This window comes from Erinaceus europaeus, chromosome 2, assembly GCF_950295315.1.
Source record: "Erinaceus europaeus chromosome 2, mEriEur2.1, whole genome shotgun sequence".
Classification (NCBI taxonomy): Eukaryota; Metazoa; Chordata; class Mammalia; order Eulipotyphla; family Erinaceidae; genus Erinaceus; species Erinaceus europaeus.
This window is the reverse complement of record NC_080163.1, coordinates 24,987,063-25,011,622: the sequence shown is the minus strand read 5'-3', so window position 1 is coordinate 25,011,622 and position 24,560 is coordinate 24,987,063. Positions and strand designations below refer to the sequence as shown.

Below are 24,560 nucleotides of genomic sequence, written 5' to 3'. Positions count from 1 at the left end.
CCTAAAATAGGCTTCCTAGCTTCTTCCAACATAAAGACCCCAAATATCATCTGCTGTATTCATACCTTTGTGTTCCTGATTATTAAACAGTTTGTTCTGCTTTATATCTTAATGCTTTTTTAGCCACTAAGTTGCAGGTGCATCCCTGACATCAACCTGACTTCCCTGGACAGATGACCTCAACAATGTGTACTGGAACCCTACCTTCCCTGAGCCCTACCCTAGTTGGGAAAGATAGAAACAAGCTGAGGGTATGGATCCATCTGTCAATGTCCATGTCCAGCAAAGAAGCAAATACAGAAGCCAGACTGCTTATGTTCTGCATCCCATAAAGATTTTTGGTCCATACTCCCAGAGGAATAAAGAATAGGGAAATTTCCCATGGAGGGGATGGGATATGGAACTCTGATGGTGGGAATTGTATTAGAATTGTACCCCTCTCATCCTATAATCTTATCATTATTAAATCACTAAGAAAAATTGAAAAATAGTCATCATAAAAAAAACACTTTGGGCAGTCACTTCAGGCTTCTTATTCCTATTTGCAGTCAAGACCCCAAACCATGATCATTTATGTTATCTGAACACGTGATGATGAATAACACCTTTACTCCTAAGTTTAGAAAGAAATAAAGCCCTCTTGATATCACCAAGCTGTATTTTTTCTCCCCAAACATACCAGTGATGGTTCTGATTTCTGGTTTTTTAGGTTCTGGTCTCCTTAGCTCTACAGGCAACAAGTTGTTTTCATTATGCCACTTTTTCAGACACTGTGGCTCATGGATGGCAATGGACCGTGTTCCATACTCACGACCACAAATGTAGCAGACGACTGTGGGTGGGCGCCTGATCATCATTGGCTGCAAGTAATACAGACTGTGAGCTATAAATTTTAGGAATGGAAAGTATAGTTCAACATTAAAATAGATTCATGGGGGCCAGGTAGTGGTATACTTGGTTGAGAGCATACTTTATCATGCATAAGGAATCAGATTCAAGCCCCTTATAACCACCAAATAGAGGGGTGAGTGGTGAAGCAGTGTTGCAAGTGCTTCTCTTTCTCTCTCCCTGTCTCCCCCTTGCCTCTCAGTTCCTCTGTCTCTACCCAGTAAATGAATAAATAAAATATTGTAAAAGAATGGTAGATTCATATTATCTCATATGATTTTAAAAAGAAAAAAAGTCCTAAACAGTCTGGTAAAGTTATCTTTTATCAATTCTTATGATTGGATAAACTATGTTACTGGAATGTGATTGGGGTGAGGCTGTGGGTCTGAGAGAGACAGGAAACAAATAATTGAATAAAATTCTGTGTAAGGATGTGCTGTACAGTGTGTTTTGTTTATTCACTTAATAAGTATTGGGTTTTGACTCCTTGATAGAAGAATACTAAGATAAATGAAATGTGAATCACTTTTAGAAATATCAAGTCCTGATACACCAATATTTGAGACAAACAAATGAAAGTCACTGGAATGTTTATACTTTTGTGTCCACCTCATATAATGTGTACATTCCCTCATGTCAAAAACTATTTTGTGGTACTAGGGCCTCGCATGTGTGTAATTTCATTGCTTCTGGGTTATTCAACTCAATTAAAAATTATTAGATTTACTCTCTGTGTGTATGTGTGCATTCTAGGTCTTTTACACTAGCAATTTCACTAGTCAAAGCTGCCTTTAATTCAAATAGAGATAAATAGAAAAAGAGAGGGTGGAAGATCATAGTCTGGAGGCTTTCCCCAATAACATATTATCTACCATGTAGTGTTGGAATTAGAACCTGGGACTTGCATATATCATAGCATACACTCTATCTAGTGAGCTATCTCTCCACTCTAAAGATAACTGTGTAGTCAGAAAAATAGCACAACTAGTAGAGTATGGGACTTGCATGCCTGAAAGTCCTGGTTCAACCCTTGGTGCCATAAGTACTGAAGTGGTGCTCTGGCTTCTCTCTTTTTATCTATTTCTTGTGAAATTCTTTCTACTACAAATAAACAAAAATAAATCTTTTAAAAAAAGATGATATTCCCGGTTAGAGCCCCCAGCTCCCTACCTGCAGGGGAGTCGCTTCACAGGCGGTGAAGCAGGTCTGCAGGTGTCTATCTTCCTCTCCCCCTCTCTGTGTCCCCTCCTCTTTCAATTTCTCTCTGTCCTATCCAGCAATGGCAACAACAGTAATAACCACAACAGTGATAAAACAAAAAGGACAACAAAAGGGGAAAAAATGGTCTCCAGGAGCAGTGGATTCGTGGTGCAGCCACTGAGCCCCGGCGATAACCCTGGGAGCAAATAAAATAAAATGATATTAATCCTTTGGGTGAAAATATGAGGAGGAGAAATGGGGGTAAGCTGAGAGGTCTTTTAGTAGTAATAAGACTGGAACTTTGGTGGTGGTGATGGTGGTGTATGTGTCTAAAATGATACTCCTAAAATCTTATAGTAATGTAAACCAAAGTTGAGTTAATAACAATCACAAAGAATTTGTCACATAGGCACAGAGCTCCAATCTTGTGGTAATTGTAAAGGAGGGCTGGCTGGTGGAGCACACATATTACAATGCACAAGATTCAAACTCTGCTACCCACCTGCAGGGGGGAGCTTCATAAGCTGTGAAGCAGTGCTGCAGGTATCTTTTTCTCTCTGCCTCTCTATCCCCTCCTGTCTTCCCAATTTTTCTCTGTACTCAATAAACAAATATTTTTTTAATTAAATGGATTTAGCCCACTATATATGAAGCAAAATGATGTTCAGATAATACAAAGATTCCATTTCTGGGAAACAGCTTCATAGTAATTATTGGGATTAGGCACTGTGAGAGATGTACTAGTGCTTCAACTAGAATAGAACATCACTCCCTCAGTGAAGGAAAAGGCCTGATTAAATTGTGAATTGCAAGAAATTTTAGTGGAATTACATGAGGTTTTTCAGTATGTTCCCAAGGAGCACTGAGTGGCATGATAACATTAAATTGATGGTATATTCTCTCTCTCTCTCTCTCTCTCTCTCTCTGTGTGTGTGTGTGTGTGTGTGTGTGTGTGTGTGTGTGTTAGAAACAACCTACTTTTAATTAAGTTTATTGCACCTCATACCTGAAATGGAAAGAAAACAGAATAAGATCTAAATCAGAAGGAACACATTTATAATTTCTGCTTACCTGAACAGGAAAATAAAACAAAACAAAACAATTGTAGAAGAGTAAATCCACAAGTAACAAAGACCAAGCCAAAAGGAAAATGCAGTTACTCCCTAGTTGCTTCAAGGGTTCTTTTTTCCCCAAGCACATTATTTGAGGTAGAATATTTTCAGTTCTATTATTCTATATGGAAGTATGCCAATAGGCAAGTTTTTATCAAAATACTGTTGTTTGTTCTTCCTTACCATTAACCATGTAATAAGATCTAACATCTGAAAAACAGCTTTAAAATATTTAGGGAATTTAAGATATCAAAACAGAGGCAAATTATAAGCAATAATTTTCAGATTATCCAAAAGTTTCTTACTATTTTTACATGTTTATTAATTTGAAAGATTAATTAAATGCAGGCTTTTTTTTTACCTTAAAAACAACTTCTCTGATTCACTTCGAAAAGAATGAATTTATTTAAACCCCCATGTGGAAACTATGAGTCAAATCCAGTCTTTAACCAAGCATATAAGCAAAATAAATGGCATGGGTCATAAATGAAGACATTCATGTCACATTGTCAGAAGGTTTCATTTGGAAGGAAAAATTTGGAAAGAAGTCAGCAGATACAGAGGCCAGAAGACATGCACAAAGTAACTGCATGGGATGTGGGAGAAAATTAATACCATAAAAGAAGCTAAGATGTTCTATATTATATTTTCCAAAGCTTTTGCCCCATGCTCTGTATTTGCGCCTGAACTGCCACTGAACCTGCAACATTGTCCATAGTCTTATAGTTTTGAATATCTTCCTCCTAGGTCTTTCTCTAGGGACACGCAAGCAAATAAGACAAAGCCAAAGAGGAAAATACAGTTCTATGGGTCTGAATAGAGATCAGAAAATCTACTTCATTCTTCATTAAGTTCATGGGCTATCAGCCTGAAACTTGCAGAGAGAGCATAACAGCCTCCAACTTGTAGTTATTGCCACTCTAATTGCCAAGGTTTTTGCTCTTTTTTATTATTATTTTTATTTATTTCCTTTTGTTACCCTTGTTGTTTTATTGTTGTAGTTATTGTTGTTGATGTCACCGTTGTTTAATAGGACAGAGAGAAATGGAAAAGATGAGGGGAAGACAGAGAGGAGGAGGAGGGGAAGACAGAGAGGAGGAGAAGGGAAGACAGAGAGGGGGAGAGAAAGACACCTGCAGAAATGCTTCACCGCTTGGGAAGCAACTTCCCTGCAGGAGATCCTTACACAGGTCTTCTGGCTTGGCGCCATGTGCAATTAAACCACTGCGTTATGGCCCAACTCCTCATTCTTGCTCTTTAACCTTTCTCTAGCAGTTTCTTTTCTTTTTAAAGTTATTTTACGGTAGGAGTTGGGTGGTAGTGCAGCGGGTTAAGCACAGGTGGCGCAAAGAGCGAGGATGAGTGTAAGGATCCTGGTTGGAGCCCCCATCTCCCCATCTGCAGGGGAGTCGCTTCACAGTCGGTGACGCAGGTCTGAGGTGTCTTTCTCTACCCCTCTCTGTCTTCTCCTCCTCTCTCCATTTCTCTCTGTCCTAGCCAACAAAGACGACATTAATAACAACAATAATAACTACAACAATAAAACAAGGGCAACAAAAAGGAAAATAAGTATTTTTTAAAAAATTATTATATGGTTTACAATACAGTTGTTGACACATGCATGCAGTTTCCCATCTCTCCATGATAGCTGTCTGCAAATCACTCCCACAGTTTAAGTCCTTTTCCACCAAAATTCACCAGGACCCCACGTCCCTCCGACCTTTCTCTCCTTCTCCTTCCTCAGAGTCCTTTGCTCTAGTGCAGTACGCCATACCCAGTTCTCCAGAATTTTCTGATGGAAGTGGATATAGGGGAAGCTGGAGAGGAAGAGAAGGAAGATGGTTCCAGAACCCTGGTCAACAGGGCAAAAGGCCTCTTCTTGGCTGAAGTGACATTCATAACAAAACCAGGCAAGGCTCCTGTCTATATGGAACCTCTCCAGAGCCCTGTCAGCTCCAGAAAAGCTAACCAAAAAAAGGCAGAGAGGAAGTGGATAAGTCTAAAATTTCTGCAGAGCAAAGGACTCCATCAACAGTTTTCCTGTCAACATTTCAGAGGCTAGTTGGGGGGTTTAGGCCCTCCATTTTCCTTTTTTAACATCAGGATGAAAGATCTTTAAAAAAAAAAATCTCTGTATTTACGTAAGTGCTATTTCAGGTGGGAGCTGTTTTATGGGGGCAACTAAATGCCTCTCCTACGCAGTTTATTAGAGCTTGTCACAATTTTGTTTTTGTTCTTTTGTATTCCTGGGAAAGGTCTGTTTAGGCTGGACACAGACAGAGGCAGTCAAGCACTTCAGGAAAAGCTTTCAGATGTGTGTGTTCTTTTCAACTCAAACCTACCAGCTTTCATATGTTTTCAATCACTTTCCTAGCCACAACTGGTATCATCATTTTATTTTTGTGTGTATTACAGTGCTTTTTTTTTTTTTGTCTTTTTGATAAAATCTTTTGCCTGTCATTCTTTAGATCAGGGTTGTGCAAGGCAAAGAGGAGTAGACAGTGAGCCACTTTCCCCAGTCTATCTAGATATTCATTCATTTGTACAATTAAAAATAATTTTCTGTGCTAGTACTACTAGAGCAAGGGAGCAAAAAATAAGGAGCAAGAACAAATGACGATTTGGTTGAGAAACCTGAGAGATAATGTTAGAAGAGGGACAATATAGTTCAGCAGCCTATGGCAGGGCATCTATTTCAAAGGATTCCAAATAGCCCTCCCTTTCCAACCCCCAGTTTCCCTAGTAACTAGTAACACAAATTGAAAGGAAACTACAGTGGGATACAGAATGTAATAGCTAAGGGACCTTACAGAATGAGAATAACAATAGGTCTAGAGAAACAAAAAAGTCTAACACTAAAATGTTAACGAAAAAGACAATGAAGACTAACCTGAACTTTATTACTAGCAGTTTTACAGGTCAGAAATAACATTTAGCCATCTCATATATTAAGCCCACAGTAAAGTCTATGTAGCAATAATGTGAAACTATAGTCATGTACATATCTAGAAGAACGCTTTGGAGAACATGATCTAAATACATAGCTTTTTAGTAATTTGGTATGAAGCTGAAATCAGAAGGTAGTATTTATTTTCAAGAGCCCCCTCTTGAAAATCTAATGATAGCTATGATCTTCTCCCCAGAAAATGCACAAGTAAACAGAAATATGGGTTTGATTTCAAATGGGATTTAGGGTTTCCCTAAAACCTATCCATAAACCCTAGGAAGTGAGCTATTGGGCCTTAAGCCAGAGCCAAATTTTTCTTCAAATAGATGTTCCTTTGTATGAGAAGCCATTTGGAACAATGTAAATGCCTTTTAAAAAGTACTGAGTTGAAGCATACAAGAGTTTACTAAACAGACCACCTTGATTTCAGGGTGTTCTTCAGCCCTTCAGCTCCTACTGTAAGCCTTGTCTTGACTAAATAGTAAGGGTCCTTTCTTTTGCTTTCTAAAGTGTCTCAATTCAGTCAATAAATGATGTAGCCACTTCACCTCCAGTTCCCTTAGAAATATATCAGTTAATACAAATCAACAAGCTAGATGATGAACAATAAACATGAACATTTCAAAAATACTTGAAGTGTGATTAAAAGATCCACAGTGAATCAAGTTAAAATATAACCAGGATAAGTTTACAAGGCAAGTGATCGTTAGAAAAAAAAAAAAAGAGACATAAAAACACTTTAATAAAAATAGTTTATCAAAAATAGTGAACGAAAGGAGAGATGCAAAGATAGTAATAGCAATAAATCCCTGACTTTTCTTCAAATAAATAAGATAAAATTAAACCAAAATTAAATTTCTTTAAAAAGTTTTTTTTGTTGTTGTTGTCAATTTCAATGGGGTCTTTTAAAAGTTAACACCCTTCTAGTGAATAAATATTTTTCTAAAGTCCAGCAGTATCATTAGTTTTGCTTTGGTTTCTATTTGCTAATTTCAGAAAAAATTAAATAAACATCCTGCTAATAACAACTTGGATGTGATCATCACATTTTCATGAAAAAAATCTTCAAGTTTATTTATCTGTGTGCATAAATGTCTGGGTCTAAGATCACACTAAGATCTTTACTAAGATCCCATTCAGGAGACTGTGGAGCAATTTTATGCTAATTTTTGAACATTACTGGTGATTTGAATTTTAATAATGAAGTTATATCATGTTTATAGGAATAACAACATAATAAAACTGAATCTCAACTCCAAGGACCATAGGCCAGAAAAAACACAGTTGATCATCTGGACTGTGTGCCTATTTTGCTGTGTGTTCAACCCAGGTTCAAGACTAACCCCTTACTACATTGAAGGAAGCTTCAGTGCGCTTGTGTCTTTAACTTGTCTCTTCTGCACCCCTCCTCCCCCACCTCTGTCTCTAATTCTCTGTATCTGAAAAAGTTAAGTTCAGAGTAGTGAAGCCCCAGTGACAAGAAAAAATAATAATTCAGGCCTGGATTAAATAATAAAATCTTGCCTAATAGTAAAAAAAAAAAAAAAAAAAACAAGTGGAGTCAAAATTACATTCTGAGTATTTCTTAGCTACCTGAGAAATATGATATTAAAATTTTTGTATATAGTGACACCTTGTATTGTAATCAATTAGTAGTTGGAATTAGAATCTGTAATGAATACAGCTTTGCATAGCATAAAAGAGGAGTGTGATGTCAAATGAAAAGGCTCTTAAATTACATTACTGTAATAACACTTTTTCATTTTGTCCTGACTAGTTGAATCCTCATTTGTCCTGAATAGTTGAATACTCATTTGAAGTCCTAGAACTCTGCTTCATTTCTTTAAAAATCACTAGCAAAGGTATGCAAAAATAATCTGAGGACAGAATTTAGCTTAGGTCTGTTCCCACTATAAAATAATCTAAATATATATCTTTCAGACATCCTAATTTTATCCAGCCTGGTTTCCTTTACCTGGATGCATTAGCCAAAAAACAAATTCATAATTAAATGAGACTGCATGTTATTAGCCCACATATGTTGAAAAGTGAGAGCCAAAAAGATGATTTTGGCGGATGGATAGACTACACCAACCCTTAGGCCTTGCTTTGCCTAGTGTGACTAGGCCCACAACTGTCCCCTCCCTTCAGTACTTGCCTGTTTTGTGAAAACTTGGCTTGCCTGATGCCATACTGGGAATTTTTCTAGTTCTTCCCAGCTGCAGAATAGATCCAAACACTTCATTATAACTTTGATGATGACTAACCTTAGCCCATGAAGCAGGTCATCTACTTACACCAAACTCAACATTCCCAAGCTTAATGCCACTACCTTCCATGATGCTGCCTCCAAGATTTCATTCACCTGCTCCCTCTAGCCATAATAAGCTTTTAATTGAGTGTAGCATATTTATTGCATTGGGAGAGAGAGAGAAACTCAATTTTTTTCCTGTTGTCACTGGGGTTGACTGTAATATGTGTTGGTTAAAAATCAAATCAGGGGAGTCGGGCAGTGGCGCAGCAGGTTAAGCACACATGGCTCAAAGTGCAAGGACCAGCACAAGGACCGGCGTAAGGATCCCAGTTCAAGCCCTCGGCTCCCCACTTGCAGGGGAGTCGCTTCACAAGCGGTGAAGCAGGTCTGCAGGTGTCTTTCTCTCCCCCTCTCTGTATTCCCCTCCTCTTTCCATTTCTCTCTGTCCTATCCAACAACAACAACATCAATAACCACAAAAATGTTAAACAACAAGGGCAACAAAAGGGAAAATAAATATTTAAAAAAAATTTTAAAAATCAAATCAGAAGTTTCAAGGAGGGTAAAGTTTCTGACAGGGGGTCTAGAATAGGTAAGAAGTCTTTTAGGATAATGAAAATGGTATGTACCTTACTATTGATTACACAACTGTCAAAAAACTCATTGAACTGTATATGCAACAAATCAAATTATATATACTGAATGGATGTAGTTTATGTGTGCATATTATTCTTCAGTAAAACTGCCCATTGATTCTGGGTCAGAAACAAGGTGGGGAGACAGGGAAACCATTTATAAGGTACCAGTTCTTGACTAAATTCTCCAGCTTTGATTATTCACAACTATATTTTATTGGACAGATTTTTTTCACACTTCCTCCAGTCAACCTTTTTACATTACGTGTTAAAGCTTTCACAGTGGCAGGCAGAAGACTAAAGTCCTGGCTTCCAGTGGTGCTGAGGGACTGAACCTGGAAACTTTGGAGCTTCAAGCATGAAAGTCTTTCTGCATAATCATTCTGCTATCTCTCCCATGGCTTCTAATTTAATTGCTCATTCATATGTCTCCATTACTAATTAAAGATCAGAATTAGGGTTCTAGGTCAACAGAATAACACCTGGGTAGTTTGCTTGCTCTGTCATGAGCACAATCTTGAGTTCAAGCCCATCCCCCACCACATCAGGGGAGTCTTTGGTCTCTTTCCCGCCTTCTGTTTCTTTCATATGTTTTATTTAATGAGAGAGAGAGAGAGAGACCTGCAGCACTGCTTCACCACTCTCAAAGTCCCTTCCCCCTGCAGGTGTGGATCAGGGGCTTGAATCTGAGACTTTGCACATTGTAACATGTGTGCTCAACCAGGTGCACCCGACTCCCAAAACAAGTCAACTTTTATGGCATATTTTTAGAGAGGCAGAGAATCAAGGAGAGTGAAGTCAAAGCACCACTCCATCATTGTTGGGAAATTGTGCAGATGTGGTTGAGTTAGGCAGGGTCCACAAACCACCCTATGCTAGTTTGGCCAGTCCCTGTATCTACATACCAATCTTCTGCTTTGTCTTATAAATGACTAAAGGTCTCCTCCCCACCACATTATCCCCTCAGGGTATTGCTAATTCCCGCCAGCTAAAACCATAGCAACAGTAGCTAAGGAAGTTTCCAGCGTGCCTTTTTTTTCTCCACCCCTTTTCCTAGCCATCTCTGTTCCCGACTTGCCACTTCAGGTTTTATCCCATAAAACCCAATTCTGTTCCTGGTTTTGCTCTTTTCTTTCCTGTGTCCTGAGCTGGAGAAGGGCTGGCGTGCACAGTGGGAGGCGGCCATTGCAGTTTGGCACCCTGTGGCTTAACCCGCTGTGCTCACGTCTGACTCTGAGTCACTCCCGTGTGTATATAAAGAATTGTATTACCACGCCACCACGAGTTCCTGGATCCTCCCGCCCCGCCCGTAAGGCTAGCCCGGCACACCATATATGCAACTTCACTTTTTTATTTCTTGGTGCTGTCCATGGTGCTCCCATAAGATATCAGGAATACAACTTGGGATCTCATGTATGGATGGTATGCATTGTACTCTGAGTCACCTGCAAGTTCCTCCAAATAATGTACTAGAGGATAGTTATTTATTTATTTATAAGAGAGAAAGAGCAAAAGAGAGAGAACCATGGCATGACTCCAGTGCCAAAGATTGAACCTGAGCCCACAGAGAAGTCAGAGTTTTATCCCCTGTGCCACCTCCCAGACTGTGAGGAGCTAAAGGATATTTTTAAATATCCAGAGTATAAGCTCTTTGTCTCCAGTAAATTCTCCACTTAAAGAAAAATAAAAAGACTAAAGGAATGAGAGTAAATTAGAAAATATTTGAGTTTTGTACGATATTACATTTTTACCAGGGAAAGTACACTTAGCAGCAATTTGATTTACATCTAATTTATCCAAAATGTCCAGCTTTAGAGTGCCAGGGCCTGAGCCCAGCAGCAGAGAGTGAGTGAGCACAGGCCTTTGCCCATGTGGCCAGCATCTGGCCTAGGTGAACCACACTACTGGACTAGCCTTTCTTCTTCCAGTAAGATCTGCCTGACGTGAGAGAGAAAGAGAGTTTGCATATGTTTGTGAGATTAGTGAAGTCATAAATCAGTGAATTCCTTTTAATTTTATTTCAGGAGTGATGAAAAGCTTCCTCTGCCATGAAAAGCTTCCTCTGCCTGAAACTAATCACACTTTAACATTTTCTTCAACCTAGCCCCTGGCTACCATGTATAGCCCCCAATGATTCTCTTTTACTAAGTAAAGAGTAAGCAGCAAGTTTTTGTCGTGTGGCAGCTTGAGCTTGAGCCCCAACATCACATGGCACCTTCACAGTATTAGGGGAAGCTCTGGTGCTGAATTTTATCTACTTCTTTATGTCTGTATCTGAAATCACAAGAATGAAAACTAAGCCTGAACCTTCCACCTTCTGCACCCCATAATGATCCTGGGTTCATACTTCCATAGGGATAAAGAATAGGAAAGCTTTCAAGGAAGGGGATGGGATATGAAGTTCTGGTAGTGGGAATTGTGTGGAATTATACCCCTCTTATACTTTGGTCTTGTCAATATTTCCATTTAATAATTAAAAAAAAAGAATAAGCTTAAAATAGACCTACTAGCTTTTACCAAAATGAAAATCCCAAAACTTATTTTCTATATTCTTGCCTTTTAGTTCCTGACTATTAAACAATTTGTTCTGCTTTATATCTTAATGCTTTTTCAGCCACCAAGTTGCAGACACTACCATGATGCCAACCTGACTTCCTCAGACAGAGGACCTCACCAATGTATCCTGGAAACTCACCTCTCCAGACCCCTGCCCCACTAGGGAAAAATAGGGACAGGTTAGGATAATGGACTGAACTGCTAATGTCCATGTTCAGCAGAAAAGTAATCACAGAAGCCAGACCTCCCACCTTCTGCATCCCATAATGACCCTGGGTCCATGCTCTCAAAGGGATAAAGAATAGGAAAGCTTTCAAGGGAAGGGATGGGATATGGAACTCTGGGGGTGGAAATTGTGTGGAATTGTACCCCTCTTATCCTGTGGTCTTGTTGATATTTTTTATTTTATAAATAACAAAAAAAAAGAAAAATTTAAAAAAATAAATAAATAACTAAGCCTCAGAATGGTGAAATCATGCATGCAAGAGGCTCCTATGCTATAAAGAAAGAGAGAAAGGAAAGGAGGAAAGGAGGGAGGAAGGGAAGAAGGACTTTAGCTCTAGGAAATGCCAGGATAGCCTGAGGGTGCTTCTTCCCGAGCAAGTCCTCTCTGGGTTGGAGAGAACTTGACTGGAACCAACCTAGGTTTCTGCATGGTAGAAGGATCAGGAACTCATGTCGGGCTAGTGTCACAGGAGAGAGACTCTGGGACTCTCGGAGCTGGAAGGCAATCCAATGTTTAATCAGAAGAGCATCTGTATTTATACTTGTCAAGAAGGAAATATTAGGTGGAAAGCAGGATGTGACGTAGAGAAGGTGGAATGAAAAGAGAGTGCACACTAGTGGTGGAAAACAGGGTGTGACTAGGAGAGGGGGTGGAGCAAAAAGAGAGTGCGAACCAGTGGGATTAAACCAGTACCCTGCAGGCAGAGTGGTTCTCAGGTAAAACAGTGATTATGTAAATAGACCACAGGGTTAAGCAGGGGGAAGCTGGCATACTGCCCAACAAGGAAAGACAATTAAATCTTCCTGTCATGAAGGAACAGAGGAAGCCTGCTGAGATCTCTGTTGGAAAGCAGTTGTTTGCTGGATTGATATGCTCTCACTGAGGTAGTTGGCTTATTTTTTTATTTTTTATTATTTATTTATTTATTTTGAGGAAGCTATTTTAGGGGGCTGTGCCAACACAGCCATATCAAAATGTAAAAGATGTCTTTTTTATTACCAAGTATGTATACAAATGAGATGCCTGGCTCTTTCATCTAAACAACATATTTTGCACATTACCAGTAAGCATGGGAATATAAAGGAGTTTTTTTTTTTTAGCTGCATCATAACATCCTTGCTTCAAAACAGCCACATACCCCATATTCATTTGGGAATGTTCATTATCCAAGAAGTCAAAGAGGAAGGAGGAAACAAAGAGGCAAGTAGTAACTGTCCTTAAGGGTCATGGCCAGCCTTGGCTTGAACCATGACTTTGAGCAAATTTTGATAAGATGCCTTTCAATAGAATACTCCCACATGCATCACAGCCCTCAAAGCCTATGACTTTGTATTATTTTCTCTTTATATAGAAATAGACAGGCCAGTAGTAGCACAGTGGGTTAAGCACACATGGTGCGAAACTCAAGGACTGGCGAAAGGTTCCTGGTTCAAGCCCCTGGCTCCCCACATGCAGGAGGGACGTTTCACAAGTGGTGAAGCAGGTTTGTAAGTGTCTATCTTTCTCTCCCCCTCTGTGTCTTCCCTTCCTCTCTCAATTTCTCTCTGTCCTATCCAACAACAACAGCTATAACAGTAACAATATCAAGGGCAACAAAAATGGGAAAAATAACCTCCAGGAGCAGTGGATTCATAGTTCAGGCGCCAAGTCCCAGCAATAATCCTGGAGGCAAAAAAAAAAAAAAATAGGCCAGGTGGTGACATACCTGGTTGAGTACATGTTACAATGTGCAAAGACCCAGGTTCAGATCCCCAGTCTCTACCTGCAGGAGGAAGCTAAACAAGTGGTGAAGCAATGCTCCAAGTGTCTGTCTCTCTCCCTATCTTCCCAATAAATGAATAAAGATACTTTTAAAACTTTAAAAAGGAGTAGACTGAAAGAGAGGAGGAGAGACAGAAATACAGAGTGGGAGAAGATACCATAGTATGGCTCTACTGCCTATGGACATTCCCTGGTGTTTTTGTGTTCCCAGACTTAAACCCAGGCCTTTGCACATGGTAAGGCCCACTGCCCAAGCAGGTAAGCTATGGTAAGCTATCTCCCAGCCCAGAAGTATTTTCTGATCACAAGCAATGTTCTAGGTGCTGTGCTACATGCTGGACTGGCCCCACCAGTATAAACAGCCATCCCTGACTTTCCAATTCTATTTGAGAAAATGCTTTACTTTTCCCCAAGCTCTTTCTCCAGGGCACTAAGCCAATCAGACAGCTATCTACCTAGCATGCACAAAGCCTATTTCTTCTGAAACTAGGCTAACACCCAGTCTAGGTGAGAAAAGACCCTGGTGAATGGAGCAAACATTTTTCTCACTTATTTGACAGAGACAAAGAGAAATAAAGAGGAAAGGGGGAGACTGAGAGGGAAAGAAGATAGAGTGACACCTGTAGCCCTCCTTCACCACTTGGCAAAGTTTCCCCCTGAAGGTGGTAACTAGGGGCTTGAACTCTGGTTGATGGGCATTGTAACATGTGCACTCAACTTGGTGTGCTACCACCCAGCCCTAAAATATTTTATTTTGTTAATAAGATAGAGAGACCATTTTCTGGTGGTGAACAGAGATTGAACCTGGGAGCTTGGGTGTCTTAGACATAAAAGGCTTTTTGTGTAACCATTATGCTAACTACCTGGCTCCCTCATTTCTTTTCTTTCTCCTCCTCCTCCATCTCCTCTTCATCCTCCTTTCTTGTCATCACCAAAGTTTTACTGCTACAAGATGATGTTTTCAGTTATACAGAGACACACAGAGAGAGATCACAGCAACAAAACCTTCAATCAGTGTGCTGGGGGGGTCCGGTTCAAATCTGGGTGGTGCACTTGGCAGAGCAGCACACTATCCAAGTGAGCTGTTTTCCCCATCCTGAAGGAAGCATTTTCTTGACTCCACTGTCCGCTGACATGCTTGAACTCAGAGCAATCCATTCTGCAAACTGTTCTCCAGAGGCAGAACCCATCTAGGATCCTGAAATCATCATGATTCTATAAAATTCTTATAAAGTTTGGCTCTCTGATATGGCAAGGCACTCACAAACATGGTCTCATTGTTCTGCTGGCTCCCACAGGGGACCAAGAGGGACTGGCAGGGCGGGGGGGGGGGGGTAGTTACATGGGGCTCAGGTACAAAGTGTCCTTGGCACCTGTCCACAGCTCTGTGCATCTCTTCAGCATCTACAGATGTCTCCCCCTCGTGACTCAGGCTGTCTGCTGAACTGCCTCTCAAGCCAGGTTATCTCTCCCTAGCCCTAACCCAACCCCAACCACTGCTCACTTTCAGTTTCAGACCCTCAATCTCCAGGTATGAATAGACGGCCCAATAGCCTTTGTAGGTAACAGGCAGGTGTTGTTCTTTTGTGTAGCACCATGTTCTTGAAAGTTTGAAATGTGACTTCTTTTAATTTTTTTTATTTTTCCCCTTGTTATTTGTCATTATTGTTACTGATGTCGTTGCTAGATAGGACAGAGAGAAATAAAGGGAGGAGGGGAAGACAGAGAGGGGGAAAGAATGATAGACACCTGCAGACCTGCTTCACCACCTGTGAAGTGACTCCCCTACAGGTGGAGAGGTGGGGCCTTGAACCAAGATCCTTACCAGTCCTTGTGTTTTGCTCCATGCGCACTTAACCTGCATTGCTATCACCCAACTCCCAAAAGTCTTTTAGTATAACCATCATACTATCTCCTCAGCCCTCACTTAGACTTGTTTATTCAGTTATTTATTTATTTACTTATGGTCATCTCTGGGGCTCCACCATACATACCAGAGTGATTCTTTTTCAAAGAAAAAGAGAGAGAGAGAGAGAGAGAGAGAGAGAATCACAGCACCGAAGCTTCCTTCAAAACAGTGAGGCTCAAACTAGGGTTATGGACATGGAAAAATCAGCATACTATCTAAGGAGCTGTTTCACCAGCCCACTTAGTTATTTTATAATCAAGAGAAAGAGAGAGACTAGAGCACTGCTCCATCTTCTCCAGTGCCAGCAATCAAACCCAGGGTCTCACACATGTACAGGACTTGCTTTAGGAGGTGAGGCACCTTCCTGGCTGGTGTAATCTACATTTTCAGGCTACCACAGACCACTACCTATAGTGTAGTCAGGCTAGACCTTGAAAACACTGGAACTTGTGACTGAACAGTTCATTTTCTCACCCTCTCTTCCCACATATCCCGCAGTTTATGAGAAAAGAGCTAGTAAGCAGCGGAACTCTTGGTTTATTGGCATTAACATGCCAGAGATTTGAAAAGGTTTGTCACTCACCTAGGGAATCTTGACATTTCAGCTGGACTCTCCTGCAGAGCCAGTACTTTGATTCAAAGGACTGAATCTCCATAAAATTCAAAATGCTTGCCAGGTTGTAAGAACAGTATTTTAGGGGGAAGAAATGTGCCTTGGAGATTGTCACACTGAAATTTCCCTGCTGTCTTTGAAGTTCTGCAGAACCTGACAGAAGGCTTGAAACCTCAATGTGGGCAGAGAAGCTCCCACATTAAGGGGAGAGGCTGGGTTCCAAGACCACATGCTGGCAGTCCTCAAGGTTCATCGTGTATTTATGGGTGGGATTTTTGGCCCTAGTCAGCTGCCAAAACTAGGGCCTGGCCTGCCAGGCTCTGAGGGAATGAGAATGCTGTGTGGCTGTCTGGAAGGTGGCGTTGCATCAGCTAGCCGAACCTCCTTCCACATGACACAGCACAGCATAAAGGACCTGGCCTTTGCAGCTGTTTCAGATTTTCCACACTCCTGATCCTATCCATTAGGCCAAATAATTGAGATGTCTGTGGTTGGTATGCAGGGCCTATCACGGGACTCAGAGAGCTTGGAGGGAGAAAGAAAAGAGAAAAGCAGTCCTCCTCCTTCTGGATTTCTCAAAGAAATCCTCGGGTACGTTACAATATTGAAAATATCTGACCAGGCCTGGGCACACAGCATAATGGTTCTGCCAAAAAAGACTTTCATGCCTGGGACTCTGAGGTCCTGGGTTCAATCACCAACTCTACCATATACCATTACCTGAACTAAACGGTGCTCTAGCCATTCCCTCTCTCAATCTCTCTCTCTCTCTCTCTCTCTCATGTTTTCTCTGTATTATGCACGTGCACGCGCGCACACACACACACACACACACACTCACATATATTCAAATATACTTGAAAATATCTGACCAAAACATAGCTAACAATTACCAAGGACTGAGTGCTTGACTCTGTATTAAGCACCCCCCATGCTTCATCTCAGTAGTTTTCTGTTGGGCAGTACGCCAGCTTCCCCTTACTTAAACACTGTGGTCTATTTACATAACCACTGTTACCTGCAGGGCATTGGTTTAATCCCCACTGGTGCATTCTCTTTTTGCTCTGCCCCCTCTCCTAGTCACACCCTGTTTTTCCACCACTCTCTTTTCACTCCACCCTCTCTACCTCACATCCTGTTTCCACTCTACTTGGTGAGTATAAATACAGCTGCTCTTCTGATTTAACACACTTGGAATTGCCTTCCAGCTAGAGTCTCTCTCCTGTGACGCTAGCCCAGCACGAGCTCCTGATCCCTCTCCCACACAGCAGCCTCTCTAATCCACAGAGCACTTGCTCAGGAAGAAGCACCCTCAGGCTATCCCAGCAGTTTTCCTAATGATCTTGTAGGCATGGCACATATTACCAGTTTATAAGCCAGGAAGCAGAGGTGCACAACAGATAATAAGTGGTTTTTGATTCATTATACTGTCAAGCACCTTCTCATATCCCCTTGCAGCCTATCCTCTTATTCCAGCTCTCACACTGAGGAAACTGAGACAAGGGAAAGTCATTTGCTTAATGATAAGTGATTCAGTGGGCAACTATGACTAGATACTGGGTCTGTTTGATTCCAGCTGCCTCTAGAAATATTGCAAGGTCATTTAGAAGTCAGTCAGTCATCAGGTTCTGCCTGGGGTATCTTTGGGTAGGACTGGAGAGAAACCTGTGGAATTCCAATGTCTCCTCTCTTGACTAGCTCAACAGCTCACCCCTCTAGGTTGAAGACTGCCCCTTCCCCAAACACTCACTCAAAATGCAGAGTCCAGCAAGAAAGACTTTTGAATGAAGCACTTGACTACATTCTCCCAGCCCCTTCCCAATTTCATTGGCAGGTGGTCAGAGCAGAGTAGAAGGTATTGAGAGAAAAGGAGATCAGAATTAGATGGCAGGTCACTAAAGTCTCGGGTTCCCAAAGTCAGAATCATGCCTGAAGCTATTTAAAAACACAACTTTAACCCACTTGACTGAGATTAAATGTGTATAATTAAGTTTCCATTCTCCCCAGGCATGCAGACAAAGTATAAATAGCATTTTAATATATAGGAGTCACAACCTCAGCCAATCTCAGATCTCAACTATTGCTGAGTTGGATCATCCAGTCCAGAAACTGCTATTTTACATTCACTTTCTGGTGTGTTCAAGCAACTGCCCCAATGTCACATCTGGAAGGATCGTTGCTTAAAGATTAAATTGTTTTTGGAAGTCACTGGATGCCACGTAAAGTGAAGGAATTTTCCAATCCAGCCTGTTTATTAGCCAAATATTAGAGAGTCCATTATTTATGTTTTAGAATTTTCTTTTACTCTTTTCTACAAGAAAGGCATGGCCATTCATTTGTAAAATGAAGTTAAGTAGTATCCCAGATTTTAAAATCCTATTGACATGTTGAATATATGCTTGACATTTTCCTAGCTTAATGATTCCTCTTCCCAGAGATACAAGACTGGAGAAACACAGGGGAAAAAATAAATTTACAATTAAAATTTTCCCAGAAATGGAGTATGTTTTCCTGGCTGAAAATTTTTCTTTTCTTTAAACATTGACATAATACTGCTTCAGCTCACCACTGATCTTTTGAAAAGCCTATTGGTTGGAAGGTGAGGTGTTTGATTAGAGTTATCAGTGATCTGGGTCAGGAATAGCTCTTCTGGAGGAATATGGACACTGTCCCAGGGACACTGTGCTCTTCAGTTTTGCTCCAGGACTGCCCTTGTGAGCTGATGGCTTCCAGGTCACAGGATAAAGTGAAGCAACAAAGAAACAATGTGGGGCAAGACTGGAAAAACACGTGAATTGAGACAGCCACTCAGTTTTTGTTTTGTTTGTATGTTGTTTTTTTTTTTCAGTTCATAGCAGTAGGAGAAAGAAAAGATATCATTAGATCAGGAACGTGGAAGTTGGATAAGTTTCAATGACTTATTTGTTCATTCCATGTGCCAAAGGGCCCCCAAATCACAGGGAAGAAGTAAGAGAGAAGATTTAGAATCCATTTAGGGGTGGGTGGTGGCACACCTGACTTAGCATTAAACATTAACATGTGTAAGGATTAGACTTCAAGTCCCTGTTCCCACCTATGAAGGAAGTGGAGAGAAGGGCTTCATGAGAGGTAAAGCAGGGTTGCAAGTGTTTCTTTTATTTTTTAATCATCTTTATTTATTTGTTAGACAGCCAGAAATTGAGAGGCAAGAGGCTGATAGAGAGGAAGAAAGACAGAGAAACCCGAAACACTGCTTCATCACTTGCAAAGTTTTCCCCCTGCAGGTATGGGACCAGGTGCTCAAAACCAAGCCTTTGTGTATTGTAACATGTGTGCTCCAACCAGAGCATCCTGCCTCTAGGTGTCTCTTTTTCTCGTCTTCTGTTTCTCCCCCTCTCAATTCCTCTCCATCCTATTAAATAAAATAAAAGGGGTAGGGGAAAGGCTGTCAGGAACATAGGACTGGAAGTGCAGGCACTGAGCCCAATCTATGACCATGATGACAGTATAAATAAATACATACAGAAATACATAAATAAATATTTAAAAGGTTATCTCTTTGTGATTATGCTTAGTGAAGTAAGTAAGGAGGTAAAAGATGACTACCGAATGTTTCCACTCATTTGTGGAATACAGAAAACTGAAACCCACAAACTTGCAAAAAAAGTATCATTTCAATGCCCATGTTCAGCGGGGAAGCAATTATAGAAGCCAGACCTCCCACCTTCTGCAACCCACAACGACAATGGGTCCATGCTCCCAGAGGGATAGAGAATGGGAAAGCTATTGGAGAAGGGATGGGATATGGAGATAGGGTGGTGGGAATTGTGTGGAGTTGTACCCCCCATCCTATGATTTTGTTAATGTCACCTTTCTTAAATAAATAAATTTTTTTAAAAAAAGATCTTACCTAAAAAAAAAAGTATCATTTCCTGACTCCATGACTTTGGGAGAATTATGGTGATTATTGGTGTGGGGAGAGCAGAATTTTGATGGTGGGTGTGGAACTACACTTTTATTATCTTTTAAGTTTTAGTTAATGTGATTATAATCTTGTGATGTATGTTATAGTCTTGTACATCACTATTACATCATAACTAAATAAAGACTGTCACGTTGGACCATGGAGATAGCTTACTTGGGAAGGCACCAGCTTTATCATGCGTGGGTTTGAAGCCCCACTTCCCATGGCACTGGGGGAAACTTCAGTGCTGTGATGTCTCTTGCTGCTCTATCTGGAAAAGTTGGGTCAAGAAAGATGAGGTAACAGCAATGATGAAAAGTAAAGAATAACATAAGTAATAAAAGGTAAGAGTATCATCCTTGATTGGCCAAAATGCTTTTTACCCTAGGACACAGTTTCTTCCCCCGCCCCCTTACCCAGAGTTATAGAACGCTTCATTCTTCTTTTTGCTTTCTTTCAGCTGCCTAAAATTCCAAGCATTTTTGGTGGGAGTCTGTGATCCCTTTGTGTTTTCACCTGGTCTGTTTAGACAATGGTAGACTAGGATGTGGGAATGGCTTGGGCATTTTAAAGACAGGTGCAGGACAACACAGCTGGTCTTCAGAGAAAGAAAATCATTTATACATACCCTGAATTGGGTGGATGGTTATAAATAGTTAATTGTATCCATTTGTATTGTTAATTGTGTCCAGTTGTATAGTATCTTCAAGAATGGGAGCTACTCACTCCCCTACTCCAACTTTCTAGTCCTTTCCTCTACTCTGACACCATTTTCTCAGACAATATGTCCAATTTCAGGCTAGCTATCATACTCGAGCAAAACTATCATAACTGTGTGCCCCCCGCAAAATTCATAAGATGGACTTTCTAGCTTTCTTCTACCCTAAGATCCCTATTTCAACTGCTCTATCCCTATTTTTTGGTTCCTATTCATTAACCACTTTATCTCAATTTATACCCTGCCACCTTCCAGACACCAATTTACAGATCCTACCCGGATACCATCCTGACTCCTCTGAGAAGAGGACCTAACCAGTGTGTCCTAGAACCTAGCCTCTCCAAAGCTCTGGCCCAGTGGGGAAAAATAGAAACACGCTGGGGATATGGATCAACCTGTCAATGCCCATGTTCAACAGAGAAGCAATTACAGAAGCCAGAAATCCTACCTTCTACACCCCCAAAAACCACCTTGATCCATACTTCTAGCAGGGGAGAGTGACAAAAGGAAGAAGATAAGAGGGCACTGACTCCAGGTTTATCAGCACCTAGAGAGAGAGGAGGGAAAGGAGAACTACATATGGAGATATTAATGCTGTCATGAGTGGCGCAGAGGGGAAGAGAGGATTGGATCAGGAAGAAAAATGGGGCAATTATGTCGAAATGCAGACAGACAGTTACAGAGATGATGGCTGGTCCATGTGGTGGCTTACAGTGGGGTGACTGAAGATCCAGAACCCTGGTGGTGGGAATGAAGTGGATTTATACCCCTATTAAAATGTAACTTTGTATATCAATATTAAATCACTAATAAAATTACATATATATATGGAAAGAATATCAGAAACTAATTGAGTTCTTGGATTCTCCAGTTTGTAAAACTTTATTTCATTATGTGTAAGAAGGCCTCATGGAGGCAAATACACCTTCATGTAAGAAAAAGGTAAAGTCAAAGTAAAACTTGGACTGGCATGTTTATTGCGTCGAAGAAAAGGACTCTGGGGAAGGAGTGTGAAGAGGGGGATAAAAGAACATTGGAGTCCTGTGCATAAGGATGTCAAAAGACCTAGGTTGTGGGTGAGAATATTCTACAGAGAAATTTCAAAGGGAGTTAAGAAATTGTATCCGTGTGTCAATGACTACAATGCAAACCATTAACCTCCCCATCCCAATAAAAATGATAATAATTGGAGTTAGGCTGTAGCACAATGGTTTAAGCGCACATGGTGCAAAGCGCAAGGACTGGCGCAAGGACCCTGTTTTGAGCCCTGGCTCCCCACAGGTGGTGAAGCAGGTCTGCAGATGTTCTCTCCCCCTCTGTCTTCCCCTCATCTTTCCATTTCTCTCTGTCCTATCCAACAAAGACGACAACAATAATAACTACAACAATTTTTAAAAAAAAGGGCAACAAAAGGGAATAAATAAAATAAATATTTTTTAAAATGATAATAATACATAAAGCAGAATAAACTGTTTAATAATCAGGAACCTAAAAGTAAAAATAAAGCAGATGAGATTTGGGGTCTATATGTTGGAAGAAGCTAGGAAGTTTATTTCAGGCATATTTAAAGCAGCCCATGACTACTAATTTTTGCCTGAGCCTGACACGTGGGCTGAAAGTATTGTCTGAGAAGATGGTTTCAGAGTTGGAAATAGGATTAGAAAGTTGGATCAGGGCAGAGAGTAGCTCCCAATTATGGGGGAAGTATATAAATACCATTAACTATAAACTGCATGACCTAGGGCCTATGGCTATTTCATATTTAGCACAGGAGCCTGTGTAACCTCTGTATCCCTGTTGGTCTCAACTTGCACCAAATTGCATATTCTACCATGACGCCAACCCTGACTTCCCTGGGAAGTCGATCTCACCAGTGTGTCCTGAAAACCTTACCTTCCCAGAGCCCTACCCAACTAGGGAAAGAGAGAAATAGGCTGGGGGGTGGGTGTATGGATCAACCTGTCAACATCCATGTCCAGTAGAGAAACAATTGCAGAAGCCAGACCTCCCACCTTCTGCTCCCCATAAAGATCTTTGGTCCATACTCCCAAAGGGATAAAGAATAGGGAAACTTCCACTAGAGGGGATGGGATACAGAATTCTGATGGTAGAAATTGTTTGGCATTTTACCCCTCTCATCCCACAATCTTGTGGATCACTATTAAATCACTAATAAGAATATTCACCAATAAAAATGATAATAATAATATGAAGTGCACATCACAAAGGGAAATCAGGGAAAGTTCCCAGGGTAACTTCATGTTGCCAGTTCATGAAACTGTACTGGGGTCTCACATTGCTAGCAAGACAATGTCCCCAGGACAGTCACCTCCATTTCAGTAAAAACCCCATCAGATGATGCTGAATGGACTTTGGTGGAGTTCTAAGAATTTGTGGAGACCTTTTACTGGGTGATCATGGAACTTGGATTTCTAAGAATTCTGTCCATCCACTGAGTCATTGCATAAACATTCACTAACAGCTGTCAGCGGACAATGTGAATGCAGGGAGATGGGAATGATATAGAGAAACCAACTAATGAAGACATCTGAAATTGTTTACATGAGATAAGATCTGTAAGAGAATGGCTTGTTCTACTTGTGCTCACTTTAGATCCAAGTAATCTCTGAATTTATAATACAGGACCCTGTCTTCTACAGAGGTTGTAATCTACTTTTCTTCCTAGAGAAGGAGTAACTCCCATGTTGGAACTTCAATACAGTGACATCCTATTTATCTATTTATTGGTCTTTGTGTTCTGAAAGAGGTAACTATCTACTGTGGTTTCTCTGTCCACATATACACAGAATTTGACTGACTTTTCTGGGGGAAAAAAATGATATCCTTCAAAATAATTTTTTTCAGCTAGAATTTCGCTGTTCTAAGTCAAATGTTTCAGACAAACAGAGAGAAAGACAGAGACAGAGAAACCACAGCCTTCTAGCTTTCCCTGTGCTGCACTACTCCCACATGGTGCTGGGGTCTCAAGCCTGGGTTATATGCAAGTGAATTGTATCACCAACTCCTCAAATATTTGTTTTAGGAGGCTGCACATTTATTTTATTGGTGATGCTCTAAAAATTTCCATTCCAGGCTGAGGAGAGAGCTTAAAGGCTATGCAAAAGAATAAAAATAAAAAAACTTCATGTCTGAGACTCTGAGGCCCCACTTTCAATCCCTAGCACCACCAGAAGCTAAAGCTGAACAGTACCCTGGTCTGTCTGTCTATCTATCTGTCATCTATCTCTATGTATCATTAATTTAATTTTAAAAAGCAAGTTAAAAATAAAATCTATAATGCCCCCCATAGTCCCCCGCATGTAATACACACATAGACCCCACTGGGCTGATGTCCAGAACCAACAGAACAGAAATGAACTGGTCCTGTTACCTTAGAGTTGTGCTTTGGACACCTGAGAGCTGTGGGATCCCTGAATCCTGCCCTGGTGTGCAGGCATGGTTGGCACCAAGGAAAGTGAAGAAGTGACACAAGGATCCAGGTATCAGTAATCCAGCTGCCTGCATCATCAGAAGGTGTTTGTGAGGTCAAGGCTGGTCTTCATGACATCAGTACATCCCAGGAGGTGAGCCAGGGCCACTGAAGATGGCTCTGGAGTTAGAGGCCCCAGAAGGACCCTGCTCAACATTTTCTCTGAACAGGTCCAAACCACTCGTGTTCGAAAAAACATAGGTAAATGGTTCTAGGAGGCTATTTGTTGATTGACTGGTCTGACCAGAGCCTTAGTGGTCAGCCTTGGCTTATGATGGTGCTGGGGAATGAACCTGAAGCCTCTGGTG

The 24,560-nt window shown here is 40.8% G+C and overlaps 1 protein-coding gene across 8 annotated transcripts in view; it reads right to left on the bottom strand.

Annotated features, from left to right (window-relative positions):
* The window catches only part of ZNF475 (zinc finger protein 475), a 92,394-nt gene that overhangs the window by 5,216 nt on the left and 62,618 nt on the right, over positions 1–24,560 (bottom strand). For 3 of the 8 annotated variants that reach the window (XM_060177463.1, XM_007527540.2, XM_060177468.1), the window contains one exon: positions 680–860. In XM_060177463.1, coding sequence (XP_060033446.1) covers positions 680–860 — 181 coding nt within the window. Of the gene's footprint in view, positions 1–679; positions 861–4,920; positions 4,944–16,071; positions 16,434–20,218; positions 20,316–21,210; positions 21,310–24,153; positions 24,248–24,560 lie in introns of those variants that run through there. The other 5 variants (XM_060177465.1, XM_060177464.1, XM_007527548.2 and 2 more) reach the window with 5 other exon arrangements.